This window comes from Temnothorax nylanderi, unplaced genomic scaffold (genome assembly GCF_030848795.1).
Source record: "Temnothorax nylanderi isolate EJ_2023f unplaced genomic scaffold, tnyl_v1.0 TNYL_tig0094_pilon, whole genome shotgun sequence".
Lineage (NCBI taxonomy): Eukaryota > Metazoa > Arthropoda > Insecta > Hymenoptera > Formicidae > Temnothorax > Temnothorax nylanderi.
This window is the reverse complement of record NW_027249156.1, coordinates 94,684-122,066: the sequence shown is the minus strand read 5'-3', so window position 1 is coordinate 122,066 and position 27,383 is coordinate 94,684. Positions and strand designations below refer to the sequence as shown.

General features: G+C 41.2%; 5 protein-coding genes across 11 annotated transcripts in view; 2 read left to right on the top strand and 3 right to left on the bottom strand.

Annotated features, from left to right (window-relative positions):
- The first annotated feature begins 201 nt into the window (after positions 1–201).
- Positions 202–3,656, top strand: Cathd (cathepsin D). Its single transcript, XM_071711000.1, has 9 exons — positions 202–355; positions 457–539; positions 1,276–1,523; positions 2,001–2,119; positions 2,253–2,452; positions 2,553–2,675; positions 2,756–2,900; positions 3,017–3,109; positions 3,191–3,656. Exons 1-9 carry the CDS (start codon positions 248–250, stop codon positions 3,344–3,346), a joined length of 1,275 nt encoding a protein of 424 aa, XP_071567101.1. The 5' UTR covers positions 202–247; the 3' UTR covers positions 3,347–3,656.
- A 454-nt stretch (positions 3,657–4,110) lies between these two features.
- On the bottom strand, positions 4,111–8,346 carry LOC139775189 (ubiquinone biosynthesis O-methyltransferase-like). 3 transcript variants are annotated; one of them, XM_071711002.1, is made up of 9 exons: positions 8,046–8,346; positions 7,448–7,574; positions 7,146–7,234; positions 6,984–7,043; positions 5,594–5,679; positions 4,887–5,376; positions 4,631–4,811; positions 4,335–4,454; positions 4,111–4,260 (listed from the first exon to the last, which is right to left on the bottom strand). In XM_071711002.1, the coding sequence occupies exons 1-9, from the start codon at positions 8,154–8,156 to the stop codon at positions 4,244–4,246; spliced, it is 1,281 nt and encodes a 426-aa protein (XP_071567103.1). In that variant the 5' UTR covers positions 8,157–8,346; the 3' UTR covers positions 4,111–4,243. The 3 variants fall into 3 exon arrangements, with proteins under 3 accessions (XP_071567103.1, XP_071567104.1, XP_071567105.1); XM_071711003.1 differs by having other exon boundaries at positions 7,448–7,635; positions 8,115–8,346; XM_071711004.1 differs by having other exon boundaries at positions 8,115–8,346.
- Positions 8,347–8,668: 322 nt separating this feature from the next.
- LOC139775187 (sodium-coupled neutral amino acid transporter 7) lies at positions 8,669–11,642 on the top strand. Its single transcript, XM_071711001.1, has 4 exons — positions 8,669–9,397; positions 9,721–10,081; positions 10,159–10,408; positions 10,594–11,642. Exons 1-4 carry the CDS (start codon positions 9,292–9,294, stop codon positions 11,245–11,247), a joined length of 1,371 nt encoding a protein of 456 aa, XP_071567102.1. The 5' UTR covers positions 8,669–9,291; the 3' UTR covers positions 11,248–11,642.
- LOC139775180 (E3 ubiquitin-protein ligase RNF123) lies at positions 11,272–17,703 on the bottom strand. Of its 2 annotated transcripts, none has more exons than XM_071710988.1 (10): positions 17,277–17,703; positions 16,529–16,854; positions 15,375–16,358; positions 15,021–15,157; positions 14,803–14,906; positions 13,219–14,429; positions 12,730–13,058; positions 12,502–12,667; positions 12,284–12,430; positions 11,272–12,142 (listed from the first exon to the last, which is right to left on the bottom strand). In XM_071710988.1, the coding sequence occupies exons 1-10, from the start codon at positions 17,378–17,380 to the stop codon at positions 11,823–11,825; spliced, it is 3,828 nt and encodes a 1,275-aa protein (XP_071567089.1). In that variant the 5' UTR covers positions 17,381–17,703; the 3' UTR covers positions 11,272–11,822. The 2 variants fall into 2 exon arrangements, with proteins under 2 accessions (XP_071567089.1, XP_071567088.1); XM_071710987.1 differs by having other exon boundaries at positions 12,284–12,433; positions 17,277–17,702.
- A 1,159-nt stretch (positions 17,704–18,862) lies between these two features.
- LOC139775179 (SLIT-ROBO Rho GTPase-activating protein 1) overlaps positions 18,863–27,383 on the bottom strand; it is a 58,434-nt gene continuing 49,913 nt past the window's right edge. For all 4 annotated transcript variants that reach the window (XM_071710982.1, XM_071710984.1, XM_071710985.1 and 1 more), the window contains 6 exons: positions 26,470–27,065; positions 26,174–26,395; positions 25,924–25,994; positions 25,660–25,840; positions 25,184–25,463; positions 18,863–22,843 (listed from right to left, as the gene is read on the bottom strand). In XM_071710982.1, the coding sequence (XP_071567083.1) occupies positions 21,524–22,843; positions 25,184–25,463; positions 25,660–25,840; positions 25,924–25,994; positions 26,174–26,395; positions 26,470–27,065 (2,670 nt within the window). In that variant the 3' untranslated portion in view covers positions 18,863–21,523. The remainder of the gene's footprint in view (positions 22,844–25,183; positions 25,464–25,659; positions 25,841–25,923; positions 25,995–26,173; positions 26,396–26,469; positions 27,066–27,383) is intronic.

Here is a 27,383-nt window from a genome sequence, read left to right as displayed (position 1 = left end):
TCGTTTACAATCGCCCGCTTATCCTATTGACGCAAACAACGTGTACTTTCGCGACGCAATTTCACCGCTTTCTCGTTAATCATTGGATTTATTTTAAGTGTATGCGCTAATGAAATATGCGCATACGCGAAATGCGATAATCTTAGAATTGATTAATGAAGAAATCTGTCTCGAGGCCGCTTTTCGAACGCTTCGCGCGCCGTCGTGTCGCCGCCGCCCCCCCCCCCCAACCCTCCGCGCGACGCGCATGCGCGCGTACGCGCTTGAGTATATAACGCGGCTGTTGTTCGTCAATAAAGCGAGAGGTTTGGAGAGGTCTAGGCGAGAGCGGGTTAGAGAGCTGGTGACTGCACAGGTGACTGTCTCATTCTCCGTTGAACGTTCCGGTTGCGGTCCGATACTCCGATCCCGAAGGCAATTACGACGCCACTAAAAAATCTTGTCTGATTTTTGTAGCCACTGAGAAATTCGGAAAACATGCTTCGTCTCGTCGTAGCGGTCGTGGCACTCGCCGTGCTGATCGACGCGGAACTCCAAAGGTGAGTCCGCACGAACACGCATATATTTGCATTCCGCACACGTACCGCGCGATAAATACCGATTAGAGATCGTTCCAACTTCTTGGAATCGCGATATAACCTACGACGGTAGTCGGACCTGCCTGCAGAAAAATTGTATTCTTTCCTCGTCGGAGTAAAGCGGGCGAACGATAAGATGCTCTCGAGGATTCCTTTTGTGACGTCTTAAATGAGATCAGCGAGTCATAAGCGGAGTCGTTTGCATTTAGACTGATTTGTAAATAGATGAATATAGGTAACGGCCAGCTAATTCTTGTTCCTTTACTTATTGTTTATAAATAGGTACAATCAGCTCACTTTTTGAGTCATTTTCTTTTTATAAAAACTAACAAAGGATCCAATTTTGTTGAATTTTAATGGCTTTATTTAAGATCTAGACTGTAAGTTGAATAACAGGTTCAGATATGCATAAATCATAATTGAACTGATTATCAAATTTAGTTAAAGATTTAGGTTCATATAATTAAGCGTTTCTCTAATATCTTTTGTATTTGCATTGCACACACAAGAAGCTTTCTAAATTAAATTTCATGACTCATGCAGTTTTCATGACTCATTGTTTTTGGAACGAGTACCGCTTGCGACAACAAAGACACTTATATATAAGTTAATTGTCTGTATACATACATCTCTTATAAATATCTTCACTGATATATATGTGTACAATATGATAGAATGTTCTTTATGTTGTTTTAAGAATTCCATTACAAAAGACGGTTTCCATTCGAAATACTTTGAGAGAGGCTGGCACCGAGTTGGAACAACTTCGTTTGACTAAGGGGAATGTTGGCGCACCAGAACCTCTGTCTAATTATATGGACGCTCAGTACTATGGCGTTATCACGATTGGTACCCCGCCACAAGAGTTTAAAGTGATCTTCGACACTGGTTCCTCTAATCTCTGGGTGCCATCCAAACAGTGCAGCTTTACCAACATTGCTTGCTGTAAGTATATCACAATGTCACTATTTCTTTTTATTATTCTATTTAATATATATAATTTCATAATATTATTCCAATTTAAATAATCTTAATTGCTTTTTTTTTATAATTGAGGTCGAGTAAAAATGTCGACTAAAAATAACGCTATAGAACTGTAGTCTGTTTTTACCCGTATTTGAAGTAAAATCTTAAAACGTCTTAAAAAGTAGCACTTTTAAAAATTAAAATCGCTGGTGAGGTAAATATTGGAGCTGAGTTTCACAATTGCTTTCCAGTCTTGTTTATGTGATTTATCACGCTTATTCTAAAGATACAAATGACCTTTGACACAAGATAGCTTACATATTAAAGCAAAAAATATCAATATAAATGCATCTGATGATTTAAACTACTGTCAATTATATATTTAGATTAATAAGGAAATTGATTTCTAAAATCTTTAATATGAACTGATGTAATTTTATTCACTATTTTTCGCAGTGTTACATCATAAATATAATAGCAAACTATCCAGCACATACCAGAAAAATGGTGAACCATTCGCCATTCAGTACGGTTCTGGTAGTCTGTCTGGGTACTTATCTACCGACGTAGTGGACGTGAGTCATCGTCGAGCAAACAGTCTGATATAGTTCCAACTATAGTCATAGTTTATAAAATATCCCTAAAAAATACACATATTGTTACTATTCTTCGAATTGAAACACTTTATTAATATCAATTTGTTTGTAGGTTGCTGGTCTTAAAGTTAAGAACCAAACGTTTGCGGAAGCGGTAAAAGAACCAGGACTTGCTTTCGTCGCTGCGAAATTCGACGGTATATTGGGAATGGGTTACTCCACGATATCCGTTGACGGAGTGACTCCTGTCTTCTATAACATGGTCAAACAACGCTTGGTGCCGAAACCTGTTTTCAGTTTCTATCTAAATCGGTACGTATCTTCTTTTCGTACGCGTCGCGCACATCCAAAAATATTTTTTTCAATCAAATAGTCTCCACATTGTAATATAAAAAATATACAATCTGTACAGAGATCCCTCGGCTAAGGTGGGTGGTGAAATGATATTGGGTGGCTCCGATCCTGACCATTACGTAGGCAGGTTCACATATGTTCCTGTTACCCGTAAAGGATACTGGCAATTTACTATGGATAAGTGCGTAATTATTTTCTAAATTATATATCACGCAATTATGGATCGTATGTCAGCAAATTGTTAACATCATCACATTGTAGGATCCTAGTGGGAGATCGTGAATTCTGCGCAAGAGGCTGCCAAGCTATCGCCGATACGGGCACCTCCCTCATAGCTGGACCAAAGGTGGAAGTTGATGCTATTAACAAATTGATGGGAGCTACTCCCGTTTCTGGAGAGGCAATAGTAAGTAATCGATCATATTTTTTGCAATGGTAGCTTTCAACAATATTAAATAAATTAATAAATACTTGATAAGTTATTGATTACCAGTATGGAGTAACATTAACCATCATTTAAAGGTGAACTGTAACCTGATTCCTCAACTGCCTACGATCGATTTCGTCCTAGGTGGTAAGAAATTCTCTCTCAAGGGTGAGGATTATATCCTTAAGGTGAATATCATGGCTCATATGTTTAAATTACTTTTAAATTTTTTAGAACAGAAATATCACGTCACTATTAATTTTCCGTAGGTCACACAATACGGTATGACGATGTGCTTGAGCGGCTTCATGAGTCTGGATATGCCTGGAGACCCATTATGGATTTTAGGCGATGTATTTATTGGTCCGTATTATACCGAATTTGACCTGGGAAACAACCGAGTAGGATTCGCTAAAGCAAAATAAATATCGATTGCCTTCTCATGAAGTTACCGTTAGATGCTAGAAGATCTAAATGACAACTTTGTGAATAATCAAGTCAAATTTGTTTAAAGCATCGACTCCTATATGCTTATTAATGCCTTGTAATTTTTCCATGCGGTACGTTGTTAGACGAATATGTATGTGATATTTTAGAAAGTTAGAACAAAGATATGCGATATTGTTTCTATCGACAATGTGGTATATTCTTTTCTTTCTACATAGAATTGTACTATTGCAAGGTATATATTGAAACAATTAAGTCTATTACAATAAAATAAGTATTCTTTTCATATATCGTATATTGACTTTTCATATATCATATGTCAATCCTCTCCAATTTTATATATTATTTTAAAAAGTTTCATGTTATAAAAGTGAAGTATGTAAATACTTAATATATGGTAAATGTATCAACTTGCGAATTATAAGTGTATAAAAAAAATTCACAGCTATCGCATTATTTTATATTTCTAAAATTAGCATTTGCCAATTACGTGAGCATTAATAAGTAGTTTCTATAACGCGAAATATAAATATGAATTGTAAAATAAATTATGAACAAAAGCATTTGACGTGTATCAAATCTTTCACTGCGGGAAGTTTCGACGTAACTGTAGACGCTCAGCAGTCTAAGAGTCACAATATTTAGTTTCTAAGCAGTCATTAATGAAATAAGTACCTATAGGCGTTAATATAGAATTTACAAAGAAAATTCGGCAACCTAACAATTCTTAAAAATCTAAAACTGGTTTTAAACTTTTATTTTTATTTAAACGTTTTATCTCATAGAATATCATTCCTTATACCAGATTTTCCATCAGGTTGCATACAAGTATATGTATAAGCATATAGTAGGAATCCTTAACACATGTACAGTATTCAATTACAATTATTTCCTAACCGGTAAATAATAAAAATATATCACTCTGTATTTAGTAACAAGAAGAATCACTTTCCAAAAACTACACACCAGTTTTTGTTTGCTTGATTGCATGAAGTCCATAACAAATTGCCGTACACGACGACCAAGACCACTGTTTCGTCAATGGGTTAAGTTTCATCCCATGCATTAATCTCGTCTTGCATCCATCTATAAGAAAAAAGTTCAAAAAACTATGTAGAAGTGCGCAATGTGCAGGAGCGGCCGCATGCAATTGTTACGAATTTGTTACAATCACACAGATATTATCTTTATACAACGAAAGAAAATTATCAGAATAATTTTGATAATTTTCTTATAGAATTAACAACAGAGATAAAACTTACAATTGTCTAATATACGTTGAACTTCGTGCGGAGTGATAAATTTATTCCATTCATGAGTACCAGGAGGTATTCTTCTGAAAATATATTCACCTGCTACAATAAGAACCAACCAAGTTGCTAGAGTTTGATTTGGCGTTGTTATAAAAATTGATCCGCCAGGTTTCATTATTTTCACGCATTCCTATAGAGAACATTCGTAAAATATTTAATTTTACATTTATATTCAATTTTTATAACTTTTATTGTAATATTGTACCTTTAAAAATAGTTGCGGTTCTTCTACATGCTCCAGAACTTCAGAAGCTACAACAGCATCGTACGATTCTCCCTCTTTTTGGGAAAAGTCTTCCACGGTTGTCTGAATGTAATTCACTCTCTCTGATATACCAGGATCCAATTTTGCATGCTCTTTAGCAACATTTATTAATTCCGCCGATGCATCTATTCCAGTTACTTGCGCTCCTATTCTAGCTAAACGCTCAGTCAATATACCACCGCCGCAGCCAACGTCGACAATCTTGATCCCTTTCAGCGGAAGGGCTGGGTCCTGCATCTGAATCCCAGCGTTTGCCAATCCATCCCTCACAAACTGTATTCTAATCGGCGCGTATAAATGAAGGTCGTAAAGTGGGCCGTTCTCATCCCACCAATCATTCTTGAAGGCAGAAAAGTGTTCAATTTCATTAGACCTCACCGTCGACAACGATCTAGTGATTCTACTGACAGATATAGTATTTCTCGATAATCTGTAATAAGCAATGAATCCTTATTTCATTATATCCTTAGTTAAACATTTTTATGTAATATATTTATCTAAAGATTTTGTTACTTTATCCATACACTTTTTGAAGATAAAAAGTATATGCGTAAATAAACAAAATAAATTTCAAAGAAAAAACCAACTTGGGATTTATCATATGATTAGAGATTAGATACATTGTAAGACGTAATTAGATATCATACCTGTTTTGGAAAATACTCGATGGTCCGATGAGACGTCTAAAAATGTTCCAAGCCATCGTGCATTCGATCACAATTGTATTTGCAGTCTAAAAAGCGTGGAGTTACATTAAGAACTATTTGACACGTAATAAAAATACATAGCAAGATACATATAAAAATTACTATTTTTTAACTTTGCTGAGAAATAACTGCATCTTCCGCATAAAAAGATAGAGAAATAAAGTAAAGTTACATCCTCTACCTCAACGAAAGAGCAAAAGTCTTACATTAACGAAGTTTGTTTTGCCACGTGTTCGTGGCACAATTTCCCGAAAGATGATATATTCATTATAAGAAATCTTTTTTTTAATTTACACATATCCACATAAAAGGGTCTGTTTTCTATTGCTGAACTGGTCGCACTAATTCAGAGTTTATCTTTTTTACTCCACATTGGAAGGAAAAGGATAAACTCTGAACCACCTAGTGCAGTTCAGCAATAGAAAACAGACCCAATGTATGCGAATAATCCGCCACTGGAATTTTATCGATAAATTTTGTTATATTTCTGCCAATAATACTGTACATTTTGCCATAAATTCATTCTGCTATCAAATTTATAGCAAACACTTGCCAGAATCTGTTTTCAATACCATATTTTGATCGTGTGGCGCATATTAGGTTAAGTAAAATAATAAAGATAAACGAAGCGAGAAAGAAAAGACATCGCGTGTGTTCAGATTTATTTATCTATATCTATCGAACATGCTGTTCGCACGTAATTTGCACCTCGCGATTTATGACAAATGCTGCCTTCTCTTCTTCTTCTTTACTTCTTTTATTTATTTAAGAGGCCGCCCCGGCGAGCCACCGCCGCTGATCTGAACTTTCTGCACTAGTGCGGGAAATGTGCACTGAAACAGTTTTTATCTATCGCTAATCGCTACACCTATTATTCTATACATTACTGCATTGAGAATAATAATACTAATAATAATACTATAATAATTATCTCTTGAATTTTTTATTTAAATTATCTTTTTAATAATGTATCTTGTAACTGAATTTTCTTGGATATGAATATAAATTCCTTTTAACTTTATTTAAAAGCTTTACATTCTATAAAATATACGTTCTTTGTATCTTACATAACATCTTCAGATCTTAATTGTGAATATAGTCCCAAGCTAATAATGGACTCGTTATACAACAAACAAATTGTTTCAAATATGTGAAAATCTACAATCGTTTCGAATATTGTTCGAAATAAATTCTTAAAAATCTGAAATAGATTCCTCGGAAATTTTTGAAAGAAGAATTTAGATGCCCATTACTAGCTTAAGTAAAACCGGTATTAGATATTTCTCTTGTAAAATTAATTTAACAATTGTCCAAGAACTAAAATTTACACCTGTGGGATACTCGTACGTATTCGCAGGCCATGCATATCTTTGATTTCTTCCTTGAGAACCTGCGATAACACAGATATTGATTACAACGTAATACATATATTTGACTGATTATAACATGTCTAATTATAGCTTTTCTAGGAAGAAATTGTATCAAGCTTTACCTCGTTAATAATTCGATGCTGTTTTACCGTATTCAGTCCTTTGAACTCTGGAGCAACGACGTTTATGTCAAACATAGCACCGCATCCTCCTAGGATACAATTGTAATTATGTCAATCATTAAATATATTCTTCAAGAACCTTTTAGGCCCGGACACATAGAAAAACTTAAGCAGTAAAACTGAAGCAGTTAGGCACGGCCCTAAGTGGTAGCGAATCCATACCGTTGATTTCTTACTGCTTAAGTTTTTCTATGTGCCAAGGCCTTTTCTCTCCTTAAAGAGTACCCACAAATAATTTTTACCTGATACGTCGGTAACTTCAATCAGCTGAGCTTGTGGAAACCTGTTCCTCAAGATGGATATCATTTTCTGTTCGGCGTGCTTACCCGCAAGCACGCCATTGGATCCGTTCCATAGCCGAGATAGCAGCTGCAACAGTTTGGTTTTATTCGCCTTTTTCATTATGGTCTTCTTTAGTCTCATCGCTTATCTATAGCATGCGAAATATTGCTCAAGAGAAATAAGTAACATTTTTCTTTTATTTATCTATTATAAGAACGTTATATTGGTATTTATCTGTAAATACTAAATTTAATAATTATATAAACATTACAGATTACATTTAATAATAAATTTATATTTCATAAATATAGGTATTTAATATTAAATATTCCTTTCCCAGACAATTAAATAAGAAGTTAACGAATCAGATAAATATTCAGTTTAAGGGACTCAACTTAAATTTTACGATACACTCATTATTTTTATCAAAATCTAAGGTGAATTCCTTAAATTAAATATTTACCACAAATCATATATAATCGGAAATTTTGCTGAGAGCAATTCTTTATTAATTTTTTGTATTTTATTATTTATTATTTATATTAATCGCCGACTGACACTGAGAGTTGATCGAGGTTTATCGCCCTGGGAAAATCCGGATCCAAGATACACGTGCTGTCGGCTTACCGATATACTGCGCGAGCTCGACGTGAACGCACGTCGAAACATAGCCGAATAAGTCGTGACCTCCGTTTATTCCTTCTCGAGGCCTGATCGTCTCCAGATCTCTTCCTGAAAATCGACGCCAAAATACCGCTCGATATCACTCGATAACGCCGCGCCGGTCGGTTCGGACCTAACCTCGACCGCCTCGACGTCCTCGACTCGCGCGTGCTCAGGTTAGGTTAGGTTAGGTTAGTGCCGATCAGCTGATTTCTGATTACTCACGAACGTCGCAATCATACAAACAAAGATCGACCAAAATATACATATCTACCATCTGATTACGCAGCTGGTCATTTTTGCGCTTGTTTTTTTGTCTTGGACATATAGCTACCTTTTTTCTTTTCATTAAATAATTAAATCAATAATATAGATTATAGAAAGTAAATAGAATGCAGAGGAAAGTTAGAGAGATCGAATCGTACATCGACGATAATAATTAGACCATTATTTTGTCCTAAAAAAATTATATAACGTGAAACTAGAAAACATTAGCCTTCGAATAAAACTAACAATTAATTTACAACTTTATATTACAAAAAAACAATTTGTAACTTGAAATAAGATGCTAAGTTGTGACGAAAAAATGAAATGTAGGTAAGACTTGAAAATTGAGAGAACAAAATACTTGAGATCTTTGTTCGTTCGCGAAAAATAGTTTAAACAAAAAGATAAAAAAAAATTTGTTATCAAAAAGAGGAATATACATTTAATCAATCTTAGGAACGCAGTCTTGGTTGAGAAAGATCAAAATCATCTGATCTCGAGGTAAACGCCCTCTGTCCAGTTTTTTTTTATAGCGAGATGTAATTAAATCGGACGATCGGACCATATGGCATATGGCCATCTGCAATATGCATTCGATGCAACGTTGAACGCAGATCGCGAAAAACCTGATCAAATGATCACGTGTCGCAAGACTGGGACGTATTTCGCCCTTTTTAAAATATAATTTGTGCCTTTTTTAACCGATTCTGACCTCTGCCCTGTCAAGTGTTCGCGGACTTTGTGCATCAGAAGGAGAGGAGGAGGAGGAGGAGGAGGAGGAGGAGGAGGAGGAGGAGGAGGAGGAGGAGGAGGAGGAGAACTGGAGAAACAAAGCGTCACAGACGTCACAGTTCGATCCGCGATCGCGTCGAGTATGGATCATTTGGTGGGCGAGCCACTTTTCACCAACAATCTGCTTCTATCGAGTGGACCCGGTGGACCGAGTCCCTCGGAGGCGCGTAACAATGAAACTCGAAGAGGTAATGCAATAGGAACGATGTTACGACACGTGATACGTATACGAAGCGTTATCTTAATTGTATACGTTCCGAAAACACTACCGCACTACGAGATAACCGCACAAGTTGCTCTTACTTAATAAAATAATAGAAATCCTATTAGCTAATTAAATTAATATCTGTTTTTACTTTTAATATAGTTAAGATAAACTAAACTGAATTTTAAGTTAAAATTAGAGAATACCTAGAAGATTCACCTGATTTACATTTAAATCTATTTAGATGTATGTCCAGAATAAGAGAGTTAATAATGAGACAAAGTAAATTTCTTGAATATCTTACAGGTGCTGGCATTTTGGGGACAATCTTTTTGATTGTGAACACTACGCTGGGGGCTGGATTATTGAATTTCCCACAGGCCTTCGATAAGGCCGGTGGAGTAGGAACCTCCGTCGTGGCTCAACTTGGCTTTCTTGTTTTCATCACAGCTGCTCTGGTGATACTGGCCAGCTGTAGCAATAGTACAGGCACCGATACCATGCAGGACACGTTCGCTGGATTATGCGGATCCAAGTCACTTGCTTTCTGTGGAATATGCGTGGCTATTTACAGTTTCGGTTGCTGCTTGACATTCCTGATAATTGTTGGCGATCAGTTCGACAGAGTGTTCGCCACCTATTACGGACTTGACTATTGTCATACGTGGTAATTGTCGCGATAAAAAAAAAAGAATGCGACTTGCTAGATTGTTATTTAAGTGGAAAAACTGTTTCATTTTCTAGGTATTTATCCAGGCCATTCGTGACAGCTTTATCTTGCAGTATATTTATATTGCCCCTATGCTTCTTTAAAAGATTAGACGTTCTAAGTTACGCAAGTTCTGTTGGTTGCATAACCATCGTGTACGTCGTATGGTTGATTATTTACAAAAGCTTCACCATACAGAACGGTACTGTACCACCTATAAAAATCTGGCCGGATAATGGATATGAGGTTCTGCAGATAATACCCATCATTTGCTTCGCTTACCAGGTATATGAATTCTTAAATTTATGTGTTACCCTCCGATTAAATATGATTATCTTAGGTTAAATACTATATTAACATTATAATTATTACACGCTTTATATAATAATTTTTATGCGATCTTTATCACTCTCACATAAATTATACGATTTAAATCGATATATGTATGTACAGATATGCATATTTTACAGAGTCACATGACGGCAATACCGACTTATGCCTGCATGAAGGATCGTAATCTGTGCAAGTTTACCCTGTGCGCCGTCATCAGCATGCTGATCTGCTACGGCACGTACAGTGTCGTCGGTTATTTCGGCTACGCCACTTTCGGCAGCGGCAAGGTCCCGAGCGATATCCTGCAAGGCTACACCGATAAGAGTGCCGTGGTGACCGTAGCGATAATTGCAATCGCGGTCAAGAACTTCACTACTTATCCCATTGTACTATACTGCGGCCGAGACGCGCTTCTCGGGATTTTGGATGTGAGCCTCGATCGAATCGGCGTCCGGGTGATGGTTACGTTGACCTGGTTCGTTTTGTCGTTGGTCATCGCCATTCTGGTGCCGGACATCTCGCCGGTCATCAACTTATTGGGATCGCTATCCGCGATGTTCATTTTCATGCTGCCAGGCATCTGCCTCCTGCAGAACGTGTTCCTGAGAGATCCGGAATTGTACTTGAACAAGAACCGTCTGTTGGCCATCTTCGCGATCTTCCTGACCGCCCTTGGAGCCTTTGTGTGCGGCGTTGTGTTTATGGAAGCTCTTCAAGATCTACAGAAGACGCCGCTCAAACCGCCATTGGTCACCGGTTTTAGACAGCTTAGAGAGAGTCTGTGCGTTTGATAATAACGGTCATAACACTCAAGATAAACGATCTGATAAACTTAGAGATTTATTATCATTGATAACAATCTGTTAACTGCATGCCATACTCTCTACAGATCTCACATGCAACTTGATTCGAATGAGACTGGGAAAGCTGATTTGCAATTCGACCATACTTTAATTTATCTTTCGTTAATGTTACATTAAGATGAAAAGATATAGTTAAGGCGTCAGAAAGACTGATATACATATATATACAATTTTTACCGATTAACTCATTTACGCGCAGAATTGCGTGAAGCTGATTCTTTTATAGTTTTGACGTCTTCTGTTGTTTAAGATGTGCTCAAGAATATATAAGTATATTGTACTTGTGAATGTAAATAAAAAACTTTTTGTGATACTTTATACAACCTTTGTGTTAATCTCAATTTATCCTAGTTATTTCTCTCTCCCTCATAGAATTCTTTATTGTACAATTAAAATTGCGGCAGTTTTATCGGGATTCGATGCTCGACGCATATATATCGCGAGAATTCAACAAATCTTTAATACAATATATGCAATTTGTGCGAAACAATCTTGTCACTGGATCAAGAAGTCGCTCTTGAAATTGGGAATTCGCTAGTAAAATCGTGCAATGTGTTCCCACTTAGATCTTCAACCTTGTCTATGGTCGTTTTACAAAAGAAACACTCTCTGGTGTTGAGCAAATGGCGATCTATGCAGGTGCGGCACGTTTGATGATTGCACGGCTTAAATATAGCAGTAATTGGAAACGCGTAGCAAATTGTACAAGCATTCTCATCGTCACTGATCAATTTGGTATCGGGTAAGAGCACGTGACAAGTGTCGAGATATGTTATCATCTGCTTTACTCGGTTAATTTCTTCTGCCGTTACATCTTCCTGATCTGCAAAATAAAGAACGAAATATTTTAATTTAAAATATTTTAATTATATATATATATATATATATATATTAGATATAATATTTATTATATATGTATAATACTGTCATATATACGATCAGGTATAACTCACAAGATACTTACAGTTCAACAAAGAGAATGGTTTTACATTTTTCGTCTTTGTATTGTTCAATTTTGTGTCGCCCAAAACGAAATGCAGAGAACTGATTTGGAAGCTCGGTTCTGTCAATAAACTTCGTGTAATTCTGGGCACTTCAATTGTCGATTTTGCTGCTAACAAACAAAAGTTATTGAGATTTATTTTACATGCAAATAGTTTCCTCACAAGTCTTGTAATTTACCTGCGAAATCCTTCATCTCTTTCTCAAGAAGAGCCAGCAGAATACCAATAACAGCAGCTAATATAGGAAAGTGATCTATAGATTCTAAATCCGGTATTTCCAATAACATGACGTGTTGAAAACAGTTCGTTTGTGAGCTCATCCTGTTCAACACTTGGCAGAGTAACTGAAATCACGACACGATTGTACAATTCGAAGGATCGATCGCGAAATAACATTCTCACTCACTTGACACAATCTGGCCAATAAGATTTCGCTGGAAGACTGCGTGGGATCGTTGAAAACATCCCGGGCCACCATGGAAATCATTTCTAATACCCGAAGCAACGAGATAGCTAGGTCGAAGCAAGTGGCGCAGATTTTCAATTGTCTCGACTCGATAAACACTCGCTCCGGTCTCGACGACACGTTGTGAATCTCCTGCACCATGCCGATAAATTCGGAGAATGCCCAATTTAATTGATTCAATAGCGAGTTCAAGAATGGCGTGGTCACTTGCGGACTGCCCAGCAACACGTCCCTCACATGGGCTTGATATATTACCGATGGACACGGTTCTGAAACAATCAGCAAATCCTGAAGACACGCCGAAATAAAATTTAAACTTTAGAAAAATCCAAAAGACATTTGTCCAACATTTAAATTTGTCACGCCTTAATAATATAGATTTAATAATAAGGTTTAAATGTTTTACGTTAAACAAAGAGGATAACATACTTATAAGTTGATAGACAGATTCCTGTTGTTTCATGCCGATCTTCGAAAGATGAGGGCTCTTCTCGTATCGGAAGGCAAAGCCGTTACCCTGCCAAAATCTGAGCAGAACCCAATTCGATTGCGCCCATGCTCTATTCTCATATGGTTTCAACAGACTCGTCACGATCTTTATCCTGCTTTCGCGTGGCACATTCTCCAATGCCTCCAGCATCAATGGATTCGATACGAAACCAGCGAGCGCGAGTATCAGCACGTCCTTAGAATTGGCGTGCACTATGCGTGGATCGAGAAAGTGATCGCACAAGAACTCGGCAACGTTGCACAGCATCGTTCGATAATCCGGGATATTCTCGATCGGTGCGGTGGGATGCATGTGGGCGCGCAAAGTTATGCTCAGATCAGACAGCGTCTCCAGATAGAAATCGGGCACGAAGCTGAACATGTTGCCCTGTTGACTGGCGGTTTGCAGGGTCAGCGTAACTACCTTTAGTAGCCAGGCCAATTGAGCTTGTTTCTCCTCTGAATACACAGCGGCCCTGATCCACGCCATGTGTCTCGCCTGCTCCGACAATTTCTTATTAAATATATCCGTCGTACGGAGCAGTTCTCTTTGTATTGCCTCTGCGTCGGGATCCTTCCCTGGGATGGTCTCCCGCTCGACATGCTCGAGCCTCGCCTTGGTGTCGGCGATCGCGGTAATATACGCGGACATACTGTCGCGCAGACCGGCTACCTTAGCCAGCTGCTTTTTCGCTGCTACATGGTAGAATAAGATAATACCATCTAATAATTCCATCAACGAGATCGCTGGATCTGCAGGACCATGACGTATTGGAGTCCTATCCTCTCTAGTATGCGAAAAAAATCCGAATCTCTCCAGTATCATAGAACTACCTTGGCTTGCCGATGCCGGGTTGATGTTAATTAAGCGAGGATAAACGGCCGCGGGTATAGCCGCGGGCAAGTCGACTAGTGGTCTCACGGACGCGCCGACTACGGCAGCGTAAGTGTTATTTGACGCTTCGTTTGTCGCTGTTGTAGTACGCTGCTGCTGCTGCTGCTGTTGCTGCTGCTGTTCCATAGCAACGATTACCTCATGATCCGGACCTAGGAGGCGTAGCAATTCGTTCCTGAATGTCTTGTTTAAGTGGGTTATTACGCCACCAAGTCTGTCGATTCCAGAGTAATTGATCGATGCATCGTAGAACGCCCTGCCCATTCCAATTTATAAGGAAATGCTATTACGTAAATTAAACGTCGCTCAATAATATTTGCGAATTATAATAATAATGATGTACGAAGCGGGTGCTCATGTATTCGGAAAAGAGAAGTAGAAAGGAAATTACAGATCCTCAGATACATATCCAATGTACAAATGCGCAGTTAATAAACGCGATAAACGCAACTAGCAATGTAAGCGTTCAAGCATTTCGATATTATTTCAGTAATATGTATAAATATATGTATATAAGCTTTATGAGAAAAAAACATATTGAATTGATTGAAGGTTTCTACGTTACTAAAGTAGAGAGCCGATTCCTCTCTCAAGTGTGTGTCTGATAATTCTCGGTAATGCCTTATCACCTGCAGGGTATATAGACAGGACTTGTCCCAATTTCAGTGTCCCATAAAATTCTGAATGCAACCAGAAGTCGGTGAAAGCAACATAATGTGATCGGCAGGGGTGTCTGCAGAATTGGTAAAATGTCTGCAGGTTTGCTGACTGAATGCTTGATAGTTACGCGGACGAATCGCGCGTACAAGAGTCTCCGTATTTACTACTGTACACATAGCGTACTTACGCGACTGGATATTAGGTTCTCCTGAACGAAACGTTTGAATTTTTTCAAAAAGATAGTCCTCGACGTCGGCCTCTTGGCTGTTCCATCGGTATTATCTAACAAAGTGACTAGTAACTCGACTTGTAATGCTTCTACCTCTACAAAAAATACAAAGTATAACGTTACTATTTTAATCAATATTTTAAAGGTAAAATTTCAATATAAATTAAACAATATATCCTTTCATTTCGCGAACATAATATAATAAAATAAAAAAATATCTTTATTTTCGATTATGTTTTAAACTTAAAAATTACTCTATGTAAATGACAATTGCAAAATATCTTAAAAGTTACAAGAAGCATTTAATCGTACCGGATATGGCAGCTTTGATGCGTTCACAAGCGTATAGATAACTAGTTTTGTTTGCCTCGATCGACGGATCCAAGGGATTAGTTTCCCACCAGACCTTCTCCACTACGTCCGTCAATCCACCCTCGTCGAGCGGTTTTACGTGCACAAAGTTGGCAAAACGCACACGATCGAACAACAGGTGTTGTAGAAAATATTGTCGTGTGACGGTGTGCTGGCAGATCTTGGTCAGCAGCATCAGGCTCTTGCACTGTTCCGGGTATTCGAGTAGCAAGGAAACGTGTCGGAAGGCGGACAATAAATGGAGCACTGTACTCTCCAAGCACATCTTGATCTCGTGCTTCTCCAGGAACGTCCAAAGCAAATCCAAACAGACAATCGACCGCGTGCTGCGAACATTCGAATAAGAGGATTTCGTCGAGGAGTCATCGGTGTTTAGATCGCAGAGCGTCTGCATGAACGGCACGAAAACCGTCTCGGTGACGTAAGGAACAGTGAGCAACGGGCCGATATGTTTTAAGATAGATCTCGCTAGGCACATGAGAAACGCTTGGGCGCTCATAGTCTTATCCTCCAATGGAACGTTCCGCTTGTCAACGTTCTTAGAATATTCCAGCAGTTCGATCACTTGCGACAGCCACTGAAAGAGAAGCATGGCTTGCCGAACTTGCGCCAACGGAGGCGCTTGCAGAGGTTCGTAATCCTCCACTGGATATCTAAACGGTATAGAGCCAAAATTCGCCGTTAAGTTCTCGGTGAAGGCCAGGCTAACAGTGGGAAAATACGCGATCCCGGCGCCAATCGGTATATTCTCGAACGCTCTGCCCAGACTCCTGCCATTCCTATAGAAATCTATCGTTCCATCGTCCATGTCCAGCGCGCAGCCGATGATGTCTCCTGTTAACCAGGCTTCACCATACTTATGGGTACTCACATTCCATTTTCGCACACGATTTCCGTCATAAGCGTATGAATTTGGCGTGTCTCCTGAGGAGGAAACAGTAGAATCTTATGTTAGTTAAATTTTAGCTCAGCTAAAATAATCTACGGAATTAAGAAAGTATTTCAATAATACTAGTAAAAGATGACGTTTATTGGAAATTATTGCAAAATTGTGGGTCATAACAGCTAGGTTTTGCGGTAACATTTCAACGTACCGACGCCGTATTGCTGATTAAATTTACATTGAGCGGTGCCCCATCCCACTTGCATCACTCCTTTGGATCCAAGCTGCACCTCGTACATCCATTTTCCCTTAAACACTCCCGTATTAGCTCGCATTGTACTAAAGCTACTCTGTGAATTGACGCTTAGCCTGTCAGGGGAGACGATGCAGAGACCGTGATGCATAGACACGTCAAACCTAACGAGATGGGGACCTATACGACCCTCTCTATTGTCCGCAGAGTTCCATGTGTCGATATACAGATTCAACAAGGATTTTCTGATGTGCTCGTTCACCCAAGTCAAATTCTGAAATGATCTGAAATAAAAAAAAATCGACTTGGCAATTGCAATAATTAATAAAAGACGTCGCTTTAAAGTAAAATCCAAAAGGCATAAACAGAAAAATATAACGATATGATAAGATATAACGAGATATAACGTGATATGATATAAGGAGATAATGTGATAAAATGATATTTGTGTCATGTTTTAAATGATTTTGTTTTGACACATATTTAGATATACTCGCAACAAACAAGCTTTTTTTAGCTATACCGTCATGTATTTTTTAGCACGAAAGTAATACGGAAGAAGAATAAAAAGTCGTAGAACTGGGGCATTTAAAGCAGGCATGTGCTCGGGTTTTACAGGGATGAGGAATGAAGTGAGATGCAGTTGCGAAAGAGCGAGAGAATCCAGCCTCTCCTCCGGATAGGAGACGATTCCTACGATTCCTACCTAGATCGTCCGAGATGCTCGTCCTTGGGTATACCAGCGGCGGCGCGCTCGGCGGTGACGGGGCTCGCGCCGAAGATCCTGCAGAGAACCTCGTCCGCGTCCATCGCCGTTATTTACCGGGAAACCGGGAATTTACGTCTCGAACGGGCAGGTTAATCCGCGCCGCGGCACGGCATCGCCGGCCTTCCGCGAGCGAGCGAGCGAGCGACGAGTGACTTCGCGACCCCGAGCCTCGCGCCTCTCGTCCGCCGCGTCGGCGGTGACAGGATAATCGATAGACGACGGCTCACGGCCCTCGCGGGCCTCGCGGCTCGCGGCGGTCGGCGGTCTCGAGACTCTCGATCTCGAGCTCATGCGAGCGCGCCCGCCGACGTCGACGTCGCCATGTCAGCGCGCGCGAGTATCCGAGTATGTATATGTATGTACGTATGTAGTCAAGTATGCACGACGACGACGAAATTCCCACCAGCAACTTCTCGTTATTGACAAGGAGAACGGGGCGAAGGGGGGGACCGAACCGGAGCGCAGCGCGCCACTGGCCTTCACGACGAGGAGGAGGAGGAGGGATATCAGCTGATGCATCAGCCGATCGTGCGCGCCGTTACTGCAGCGGACGCAGTGCCGGCACGGATGGTCTCAAAAAAAGGCATAAGGGGCACTGACTGTGAAGAATACTTGAAAGTTGTATAATTGGAAATTAAAGGAGATGAAGTGGATTGGTAAAAAGAACGATTGATGACGAACGTCACAGACGACCGTTGACGTCGAATTATCGTAGATTCGTCCAGCTGGTTCACGTCAGCTGCATTTAATCTCTCCGTTCGGGAAAACATTTTTCATATGTGATTATATCTCGGATTATATATAAAATATGTCCATATATGTTTTTTCTCTTATATAATCTCTATTCGATATATAAGAAAAATAAGACTAATTAAAAAATAACTTGCGGTTTTTTTACAAAAAGTAAATGATTGCGATTAGATCACATAATATTCTATATATTTTTTTTATTTTCAATTATTACATTTTTATGATTACATATACACTTAGCATTTTTTTCGTAAAAAATAAACAATGCGAAAATTATCCTTTTAGTCATTTTTAAACTCTTCGTATTATTTTTCTATATATACGAACAAAGATTATACAAGAGAAAGAGAATATATATGGACATATTTTTTATATAATTGTATGTATATATAAACAAAATTGTTCTCGATTATCTCCCTTAATATACTGGTAGAAGTGAGATTATCTGTAGGATAAATTAGCGATCTTACCTGGGATGCCTGATCTTGGCGAAGCTTCCTTCGATATGAGACGTTCATTCTTAAATATTTAATCATCAGTGAACTAAATATAATACACGCTAAAAAATTAACACATTAAAATATACGTTTTATATTTCAGTAATATAAAGAATAAAATAAAATAATCATTCTAAAAAAAAAGCCGAGAACTGTTATGCGAAAATCATCGGAGACATTGCCGGAAAGCGTCTGGACGCAAAATCGGGATGGATGCGGATGGAAATCTTCCGACGCAGACGGACGAATAAGCCTCGTTCGTGACATAATATAACATAGCCTGTAAGTTCGTTTATTACGATATCCATATGTGTCATTAGCCTTAATGGGAGAGATTATCGATTAAGCTATTACGCTCCTCTCGGATCATCCACTGATAAGACGTGGCTACACTAAATTATTATAATGCGTATTAAATTACCTTACGGATTCGTTTAAAAATCATTATATATGTATATCGTCCGGCGTGCGGTCGGCACCGCGTAAAAAGAAAAAAAAAACTGGAGAGATTACTAAATACAAAATACGCAGTCCACGGATGTAAGACGATAAAAAGAAAAGAAAAGGAGAGAACGACGGGGCAACGCTTGAAAACCGGGAAACCGATTACGAAGATCGATAATCACGAAATCATTGTATACAAGTCAACGTGAGCGAGGGGCGTATTCTTTTCGCTTTGGTATTTCATAGGTGCGGTGGGTATAGCGCCTGCAATCTTAAGCGATGATCCTAAAGTCAACCAGCGCTATCGCATATCTCGGGTTTTTTTCCCCCGAATTATTCGACGTACGGTTCTTCGACACGCCGACACGTCAATCCCAGCGACAGATTTATTCTTTCGATTTCTCTATAGCCGACATGTCCCAGATACGCGTTACTAAAAATAAAACCTCTTCGTGAATTATAAATTACCTTTGTTCGCTTTGAGACTTTGAATGAACTCGCGTTCCTCGAATATTTCGAATTCAATTACAAATAAATATCTAAATATCGAGGCAGTAAGAGGCTAAAAGTCTGTTTAAAGTGTCGGTGGGATTAAAGGCGAGGACTCGACATCCTCGACGCGAATCAATCGTACTTAAGTGTTCAGATATCGATAGAGATATCCGTAATAAAGATCGCGATAACGCTGGCGACGCCAGAACCGCTTAACGCGTGCTAAACATTTAGTCGATACACACATAAAGTGAGGGAGCGTCGCGCAGGTTTAAAGTTTAAACACGCGACTCCTGGAATTCGCTGTCGATTCGCGCGAATTCTGCCGAACGAACGGATTTCCTCGCGAATACGAGCTTACGCGGTATACATTTTTTTTCGCGTGTTAACGCACGTATACGATAATCGTTAAATCACGAGTATAAGTTTCTTTCTTTCCTCCCTTCGATCGATTACAGAGGGTGGCGATGCGGAAATAACATCGAGGTGAGTTGCAGAGGATGTGTTGTCTCCTGTTTCTTTTCATTTTTCCTTCCTCTCTCTCTCTCTCTCTCTCTTCCTCTTTTCCTCTCGGCTCGTTGGTACCGGAAATGTAATAAGCAACTGCTCGCGACGTTGTCGTCGTAATCACCTAGCTAGATCCTCCTTCCCCCTTTTCTCTCTCTCTGTCTTTAACTCGAATATATCGAACATCGCTGTTTGGATTAGTTTAGTACCTATAATTAAGATCGGCACGCGGTATACATATTAGTGTAACGTACCCTATTATAATAAACCTAACGATAAAGTCGCGGGACTCGCAGGACCCCGAGAGACTCTCTCTCCTCTCTCACTCTCACTCTCACTTCCGCTCTGCGAGAAACAGACCTGGACTCACGACCAAAGAGTTGTCTTGGGCGATGAGAAGGTTGTGGGGAATGGCATGCTCCTTCTTTCTCCCTCTCCATTCCTTCTCCTTTCTTTTTTCCTCTCTTCTTCCTCTTCAAACTCATACACTCGCTCGCGCATAAAGGAACCATCGAACGTGCTCGTCGCGGCACGCGACTCGCAACGGTGCTCATCAAGTGTATAGTGATAGTAGCAGGAAAATTCATCATTGGCGTATACATCGGGCACGCGCTAAAAAATAAATTATACCGTCGTCCAACGTCCAACGTTACAAATTTACGTTCTTCGATGCTAACGTCTTTCTCTCTCGTTCCTTTTCTCTCTCACACTCTCACACTCTCACTTCTCTTTCTCTCTCTCTCTTTCGCTCTTTTTCTCATTTTTTTTTCTCTTATTCTTATCTTCGCTCGATGACTAGAAACGTCGCTTCGCGCGGATCATTTGGTAAAAAAATTATGCGAAAATGGAAAACATCTGTAGAAAAAATAAACTCGCCTCCGCGAGGATAGCGCCGTGGTCTCGCGATGTGCCGCTCGAACGCGCGCCGGATTTAGCATGCGCGGCGACCCGCGTCGCTATCCCGCGGCGGCTTTCCTTTCTTCCCGGGCACGATAATTAATACGGTAGAAGTCCTCGCGACTGGGCGGAGTAACTGGTCGATGGGTGGTCGCGCTTTCGTATATCGCTCTAAATCTACACGCTACACGCGCCTCGAGACGGCGAAATCACGAAAAATCTCGTGGCACGATCGGCTTGACGCCCCGGCGACGGCCTGGGTCCGATTTTTTTCTTTTTCTTTATCGCGTCTCCTCTGATGATTCGCGTCTCTCACGCGGGATTCCGCGCGTGCGAGAGGGAACGGTTATTGTCAAGTAACATCGTTCGAGAGCGACCGCGACTCGAGGGGACGCGGGATGAGCTCGCGTGTCTCCTCGAAACGCGCGCCGGTATCGCCGACCGACCTGGTCCTGGTATCACTTTCATCGGTGACTCGAGAGGAAACGCCCGGAAGAGCGGTATCACCGGCGATCGCCGGAGTGCCGCACAAGCGTGCCGACAAACACGCGAATAAACGTAAGCCTCCTCGGCTCCGCTCGGCGATCATATGGCAATCTAGTTGGCCTGCTCCGCACTCTGCGCCTGCTTCTCGATTTTGCGCGCGAGCTCGGGGCTCATATGCGGATGCGGGAACGGCAGCACCGGTTTGCGCAGGATCGTCGGCTTGACCTTGACCTGCGGCTTGAACGACGAAACCACCTGGCTGCCGCCGGTCAGATGCATGTCGGCGAATTTGGCGACGATCTTGGGGGTGGAGCGCGGCGGGAGGGGTGACCTGAGCGGCATTCCTCCGCTGCCTCCACCTCCACCTCCACCTCCACCTTCCCCGTCGACGGCGACGGCGACGGCGACGGCGATCTGATTCGAGCTGGCCGACCGGACGATCTCGTCGTTCTCCGCGTCGACGACGACTACGCCCGTTCCGTCGTGCTCCGCCGTCTCGATCCGCTTCAGCTTGTTGCTACCGGCGGGGGTGGCGTTCTCCGAATTCCCGGTCTTCGTGTTCTTCTTCAGGGTGCACTGGTTCTGCTTGGCGAAGCGCTCGGCGGCGGTGCTCATGTCCGGCGACTCCGGACCGCCGGTCGGCGACGTGGCCGCCTCCGCTCGCGAGGGTGGCGTTTGCTGCTGCGGCGCCAGCAAGGACGACGGTATCATCGTCTCCTCGTCCGAGCTGCTCAGGCTGCTGGACGATGCGGACTTCTTGCCGACCGGGTCCTGCGCCGACAAAGGCAGATCCATCACCAGATCGGGCGTGTGCTTTTGCCGCATCTCGCGGAACTCCTGAGACGTACGGGAGTAGGGCGATGATTTGGAGCTCGGCTGCGTCTGCGAAATGGCGCGACGCTGCCAGAGCTCGCGATTCGCCGAGAAGTTCGTCGTCGTCGTCGTCGTCTGGGGATCCTGCGACTCGTCTTCTGGCGTCACGATGGTCGTTGTCGTTGTCGTAGTCGTCGCCCCCGTTATCGTAGCGATCGTCGTCGTCATCGTTGAAGTCGGTAGAGAGTTCGCGTGCGACAGCTGCAGCTGCTGATGTTGCTGCGTCAACATGCTCTCGCCGACGCTCTGCGACTTCCAATGCTGCTGCTTCCGGCTGGCGCCGCGTTTCGCCACGATGCCGTCCAGCGATGACATCGTCGCCAACACCGAACTGCTCCCCGAATCCTCATTCGTGACCTCCTCGTTGCTGCTACCGCCTCGTTGCTGCTGCTGTTGATGTTGAACGGAGTTTGAGAAATCGCCGTCGATGGAGTCGACGTTATTTTCCAGGGAGATTTGGAGAACGCCGTCCGCGTTCCGTCTATGTTGCTCCGAGTGTTTCTCGTTTTCCGTAGGGGTAGACGATCTGGCCGGCCTCGACGGAGTCACGGAATCAGCCTGCAAACAGTCACGGGAACAATCGTAGCGAGGCTTGAAGCGCGTACGCGTGGGGCTAAATGGGTGTGTGTTGCCTGAGTGTAGCCGACAGACGGGTCTCGTTTACTATTGCGGGTAATACGCAGATACTACGTCGTCTTGACCTATCAGCGGTCGTGCGCGCTGTAACGAGATACGAATTATTGTCGAATTATTATCGAATCACGTCTCCTCTCTTCTCACGTCTACAAGGGGTCTCGCCACCGGTGGATGTACTTTCAAACATACACAGTCACAGATGAACTTCATAATTTTAAATTTTTCTTTATACTGAAACGTCGATAATTTTAGAATAAATTAACAAAGACTTTTTTTTAGTGAATTATAGCGAAACAGGCAGTTTCCTGGAATGCCAGTTTTCGTTTATTTTTCTTTGTCTAAATTTTAAGTTGCAGATATATTTAATATCAAGGGAAAGTATAGCAAATAGTGATCAGTTATTAAAATTTCATAAAGGAAGATGTCAACGACAGATTTGTAGAAGACTTTAGAAAGGTCATCCAATGGTAGTAGGACACCCTATATACAATTTTCCATGTAACAACGTGTATAGATAAAAACTGGGGAGAGTGAAATAATTCGTGAATAATTTACAACTGCACGATATAACGACAACGTGAGACATATGTGTGAATACCGAATGAAAGGGGTGCTGATTGTGTGATTGAACAAAGTACATTAATAAACCAATTGTTTCCAAGATATTTTCATCTAACAATCAAAATATCGTGTTAATCAAAGTACTTTGTAAGTAGTCTCGACACGATCGGTTCAGAAAGCGTCTGTAAAACTAATCTCGGGACACTTATAGTCGCTCGCATGCAAATCGGCGCACAAATATGAAGGGATGAAGTACACACACATAGAACAGTGCCACTTGAGGGACAGGATTAAAAACTGCTCGTAAAACTGAGACAGACACGTAAGCGGGCGCACGTACCGGCGTAATAAACGATGAATTAGTTTACCTCTTTTTGTCTCTTTACTGCCCCGGAGGGTTAATAATGGCTATATAAGGCTATTGCAATGGGTGAGATTACTCTCTTTACTCACCTCGGAAGCCGAAAGGATATCCGCTGGAGACAAGCAGGCCCGCCCGCGCGAGCGGCATTCCTTTTGATCTCATCTACAGACCGAAGAGGAAGAATTCGCTCTACGAAGAAACTCTAGGAGACTCTCACAGAATCGACAAGGAGAAACAAAAATAATAAAAAAAAAGAAAGGAAAAAAGCTCGAACACACTTTACCGCCGAAATCTCAATCTCGCGATCTCGACGACACAACACGACTATGATAAAAATAGCTTAGTCACACAACTAACAACACTGGCGGCCAGTTTTATCGAACAGTTTTTAGTCCGCGTTTCGCTCTGCGTATATGTGTGCGGCGCGAAACGGCATGGCTTTTCTCGCCAACTAAAGGGCCAAGAGACTAAACGTATATCTGGAAAAACATCAACCATCCCAACCGTTAAAACAATCGTTGACAAAAAAGAAAAAAACGTAAAGAAAATTAAAACACGCATACGCACACAGTAAAACGGAGGACACAGGCGGCGCACAAGACAAGAACAACCACAAGGCGGCACATGCAGCACAAAATGAATATGTATATTTATATTTTATTTACAAATATATCGTACAAACTCGTATAAAGTCCTATAAAGTACTCGTGTGCTGTTCCGAATTTAAGTTAACTTAAAATAAAACGTCTCTCACGTGAAGTGCCTCTCTCCCACGTCTCGTCGTCTTCCCTAATTCTGCGTCACTGCGTCGATTCTGTCCGCGAAACTTTAGAACACTTATATACCTCGGAATCGCAACAGTAAACGATATTGCGTACATTTCGCGACGACAGCTCGTTGAATTACCCCCCCCCCCCCCCCGAGTTTATCCAGTCACTAACTTCGTCTTTTTTTCGTGGAGAACGGAAACTTTGCACTCGACCATGAGAGAATCGCGCGAATTACATGACGAAGCGATGCGTGGATCTGATATGCAGGTGCAGTGCGAAGGCAAGAGATTTCGTGTTGTCAATCTACATTGTGCATTTTAGACGCGGTTTTGTTCGCTCGAGAATATAATAAAGAAACGAAAAAAAGATATGTTGCAACTCGAGCAGCCATGCACCTGAGTGTGCGTCATGAAGAGTACGAAGACAATAAAAATCTGCTAGTCGCTAGACGGTGCGTCGGTATGCAACAGTGCGACAATACACGCCAAAAAGCGAAGACGAACACGAAGAGGAGAAGAATCGGGCACAGATTAATCAGGTCAACTACTAAACGGTGGTTTCCAATACCTCTCGACTGATGATCGGCTGCGCCGACGACGAGATGCAGGGCACATTCGTCACTACGGACGCGATAATACCGCTGGCGTTACTATTGTCCGTTATTATGTTCGTCGTGGCGGATGACATATCGGACGCCGCGCCGGACGACCAAGTGCTCGGATTCGCCGACGGGCCCATCAGCGGCGAGTTATTGCTCGACAGCATGCTGTCCGCCGAGCTGGACGCTCTTCTACGCATAGATTCCTCGCTGGACGATTTTAAAAGTTCCTTTTCACGCTCTTCATCCCTGAGAAAAAAGCAGAAAGTACCGACGAAACGATTAGAAACTAATTAAATAAGATTCGGATTTAAATCATAAACTAACTTAAATATTAAATTTACTTAAATAATAATTCGACTGAAATAAAGATAAAATACTGACAAATTTTCTGTTAAAGTGTAAAATAAAACTTATTATGATTTATTAAAATACTAGTACTAACTTTATCTTGAGCATAATATATTTGTCAGGAATCAGTCCCTCCCTGCCGGCTAGAGCGCCTCGCCACCAATCGTTGCTGACCTGCGTGTACAATGTCAAGGTATCACCCTTCTTGAAACTCAGTTCTCTTTCGGACCTCGCGTTGAAGTCAAACTGCGCCGTAGCTTCGAGATTCTCTGATTCTAAGGTTGGAAAACAGATAGATTACACTTCATGAAAATATTTTCTAATTCAGTGAGGTCAAATATCTTGGAAACAAAATTACCGTCTTCGGATGGGTAAACTTCCGAGTCCATGTCTTCCTGAACTTGTTCCGTCGGCGAATCTCCAACATCCCTAAATTATGAATCATGGCAATAGTCAAACAACAAAAAAGATTCAAGAAATGCCTGAGGATTGATAAAAAAATTGCGAGATCTCTTAGATTCTTTTATAAATGCTGTTTATATATTTAATGTTAAGTTGTCTTAATATGTGATATTTCATGATAAATATATCAATTTATTTTTACTTACACGTCGTCGGGTTCTCTGCTGATGTATTTTTCATACTGAGTGCCTCCAATATCCTCTGGGAAAATCTCTTCACAGAACGTAATGATGTTCTTGATAAGTTCGTTAACCTGATTCTGATACTGGACCTGATCCTTGTCCTCCGGAACAGGCACCAAGGTCGGGCCGAAGCAGATAGCCAAGTTATACGGATCCATCATGTTCTCGTCCGAGAATTCCGACAAACTGTTTAAGTACAGACCAGGCTTTAAAAATCCGGCGAGACTTCATACACGAATTCTTCGCAGAGCAATACTCACTGGTTGAGAAAAGCAAAAAGATATCGCATAACGATCACAGCCGGTCGCGGCAGACTCGCTATCAACTCCTTCATCTTGTTGACAAAGTCTTGCTTCGATTCAAGCTGCGCCAACTCCATCAGATGCTCGAAATAGATAATGGGAAAGAGGGGTTCGCGCAGCTCCCTTAGATAGAGTTTTAGCACCCCGGCGACGCTGTTGATATCCGAAGCGTCAGTGACATCCGCAAGTGGATCTTCGCCACGCTCGAACCACTCGCGGAAGTTGTTGATCTCCACCTGCGAGCCCGACACGCGAAAGATACCCTGATGGTGCAAGCCATATAGATTGATTACGCGGATGCAGCTCTTCATGATCAGTGGTATCTCCTGATTCGTACTCTCCAGGTACTCCTCGAGTGAACCGCCGAACAGCTTTGGCTGGCCGTTCATCTGCAAGCGACCGATCCGCTTGCGACGCGCTTGCTTCTGCTTCGTCGCGGAAATCGACGGATTCGGACTGGCGTTCGACCCATCCAGCAGGCTCTGTCGGATGTACTCTTGTTTCGCATCTAACCTGGCTATTCTCGACGTGCCGAGAAGGTACTCCCTGAATTTCTACAAACATCAATGTGAAAGATAATATATAAGCTTTGTAAAACGGATTTTTTTACATCAAAGATAATTCTTATAATTAACGAAATTTACTTGAATATTTATTGTGTTAATGTTAATTTTTGTACTAACGTTAATAATCTTTTTATAAAACAAAACGTAGAATCTGATTCTTCCAATCTTTATATATAAATAAGACAAAAGAAATTGGATAATAATCATATAATATAAATGAAGTAAAGAAAAACATTTTTTCTCGGAAAAATAATCACTGAACGCAGATGTGCTTTTATCGGTTATTTTCTACTTGTCTCTTGCTCG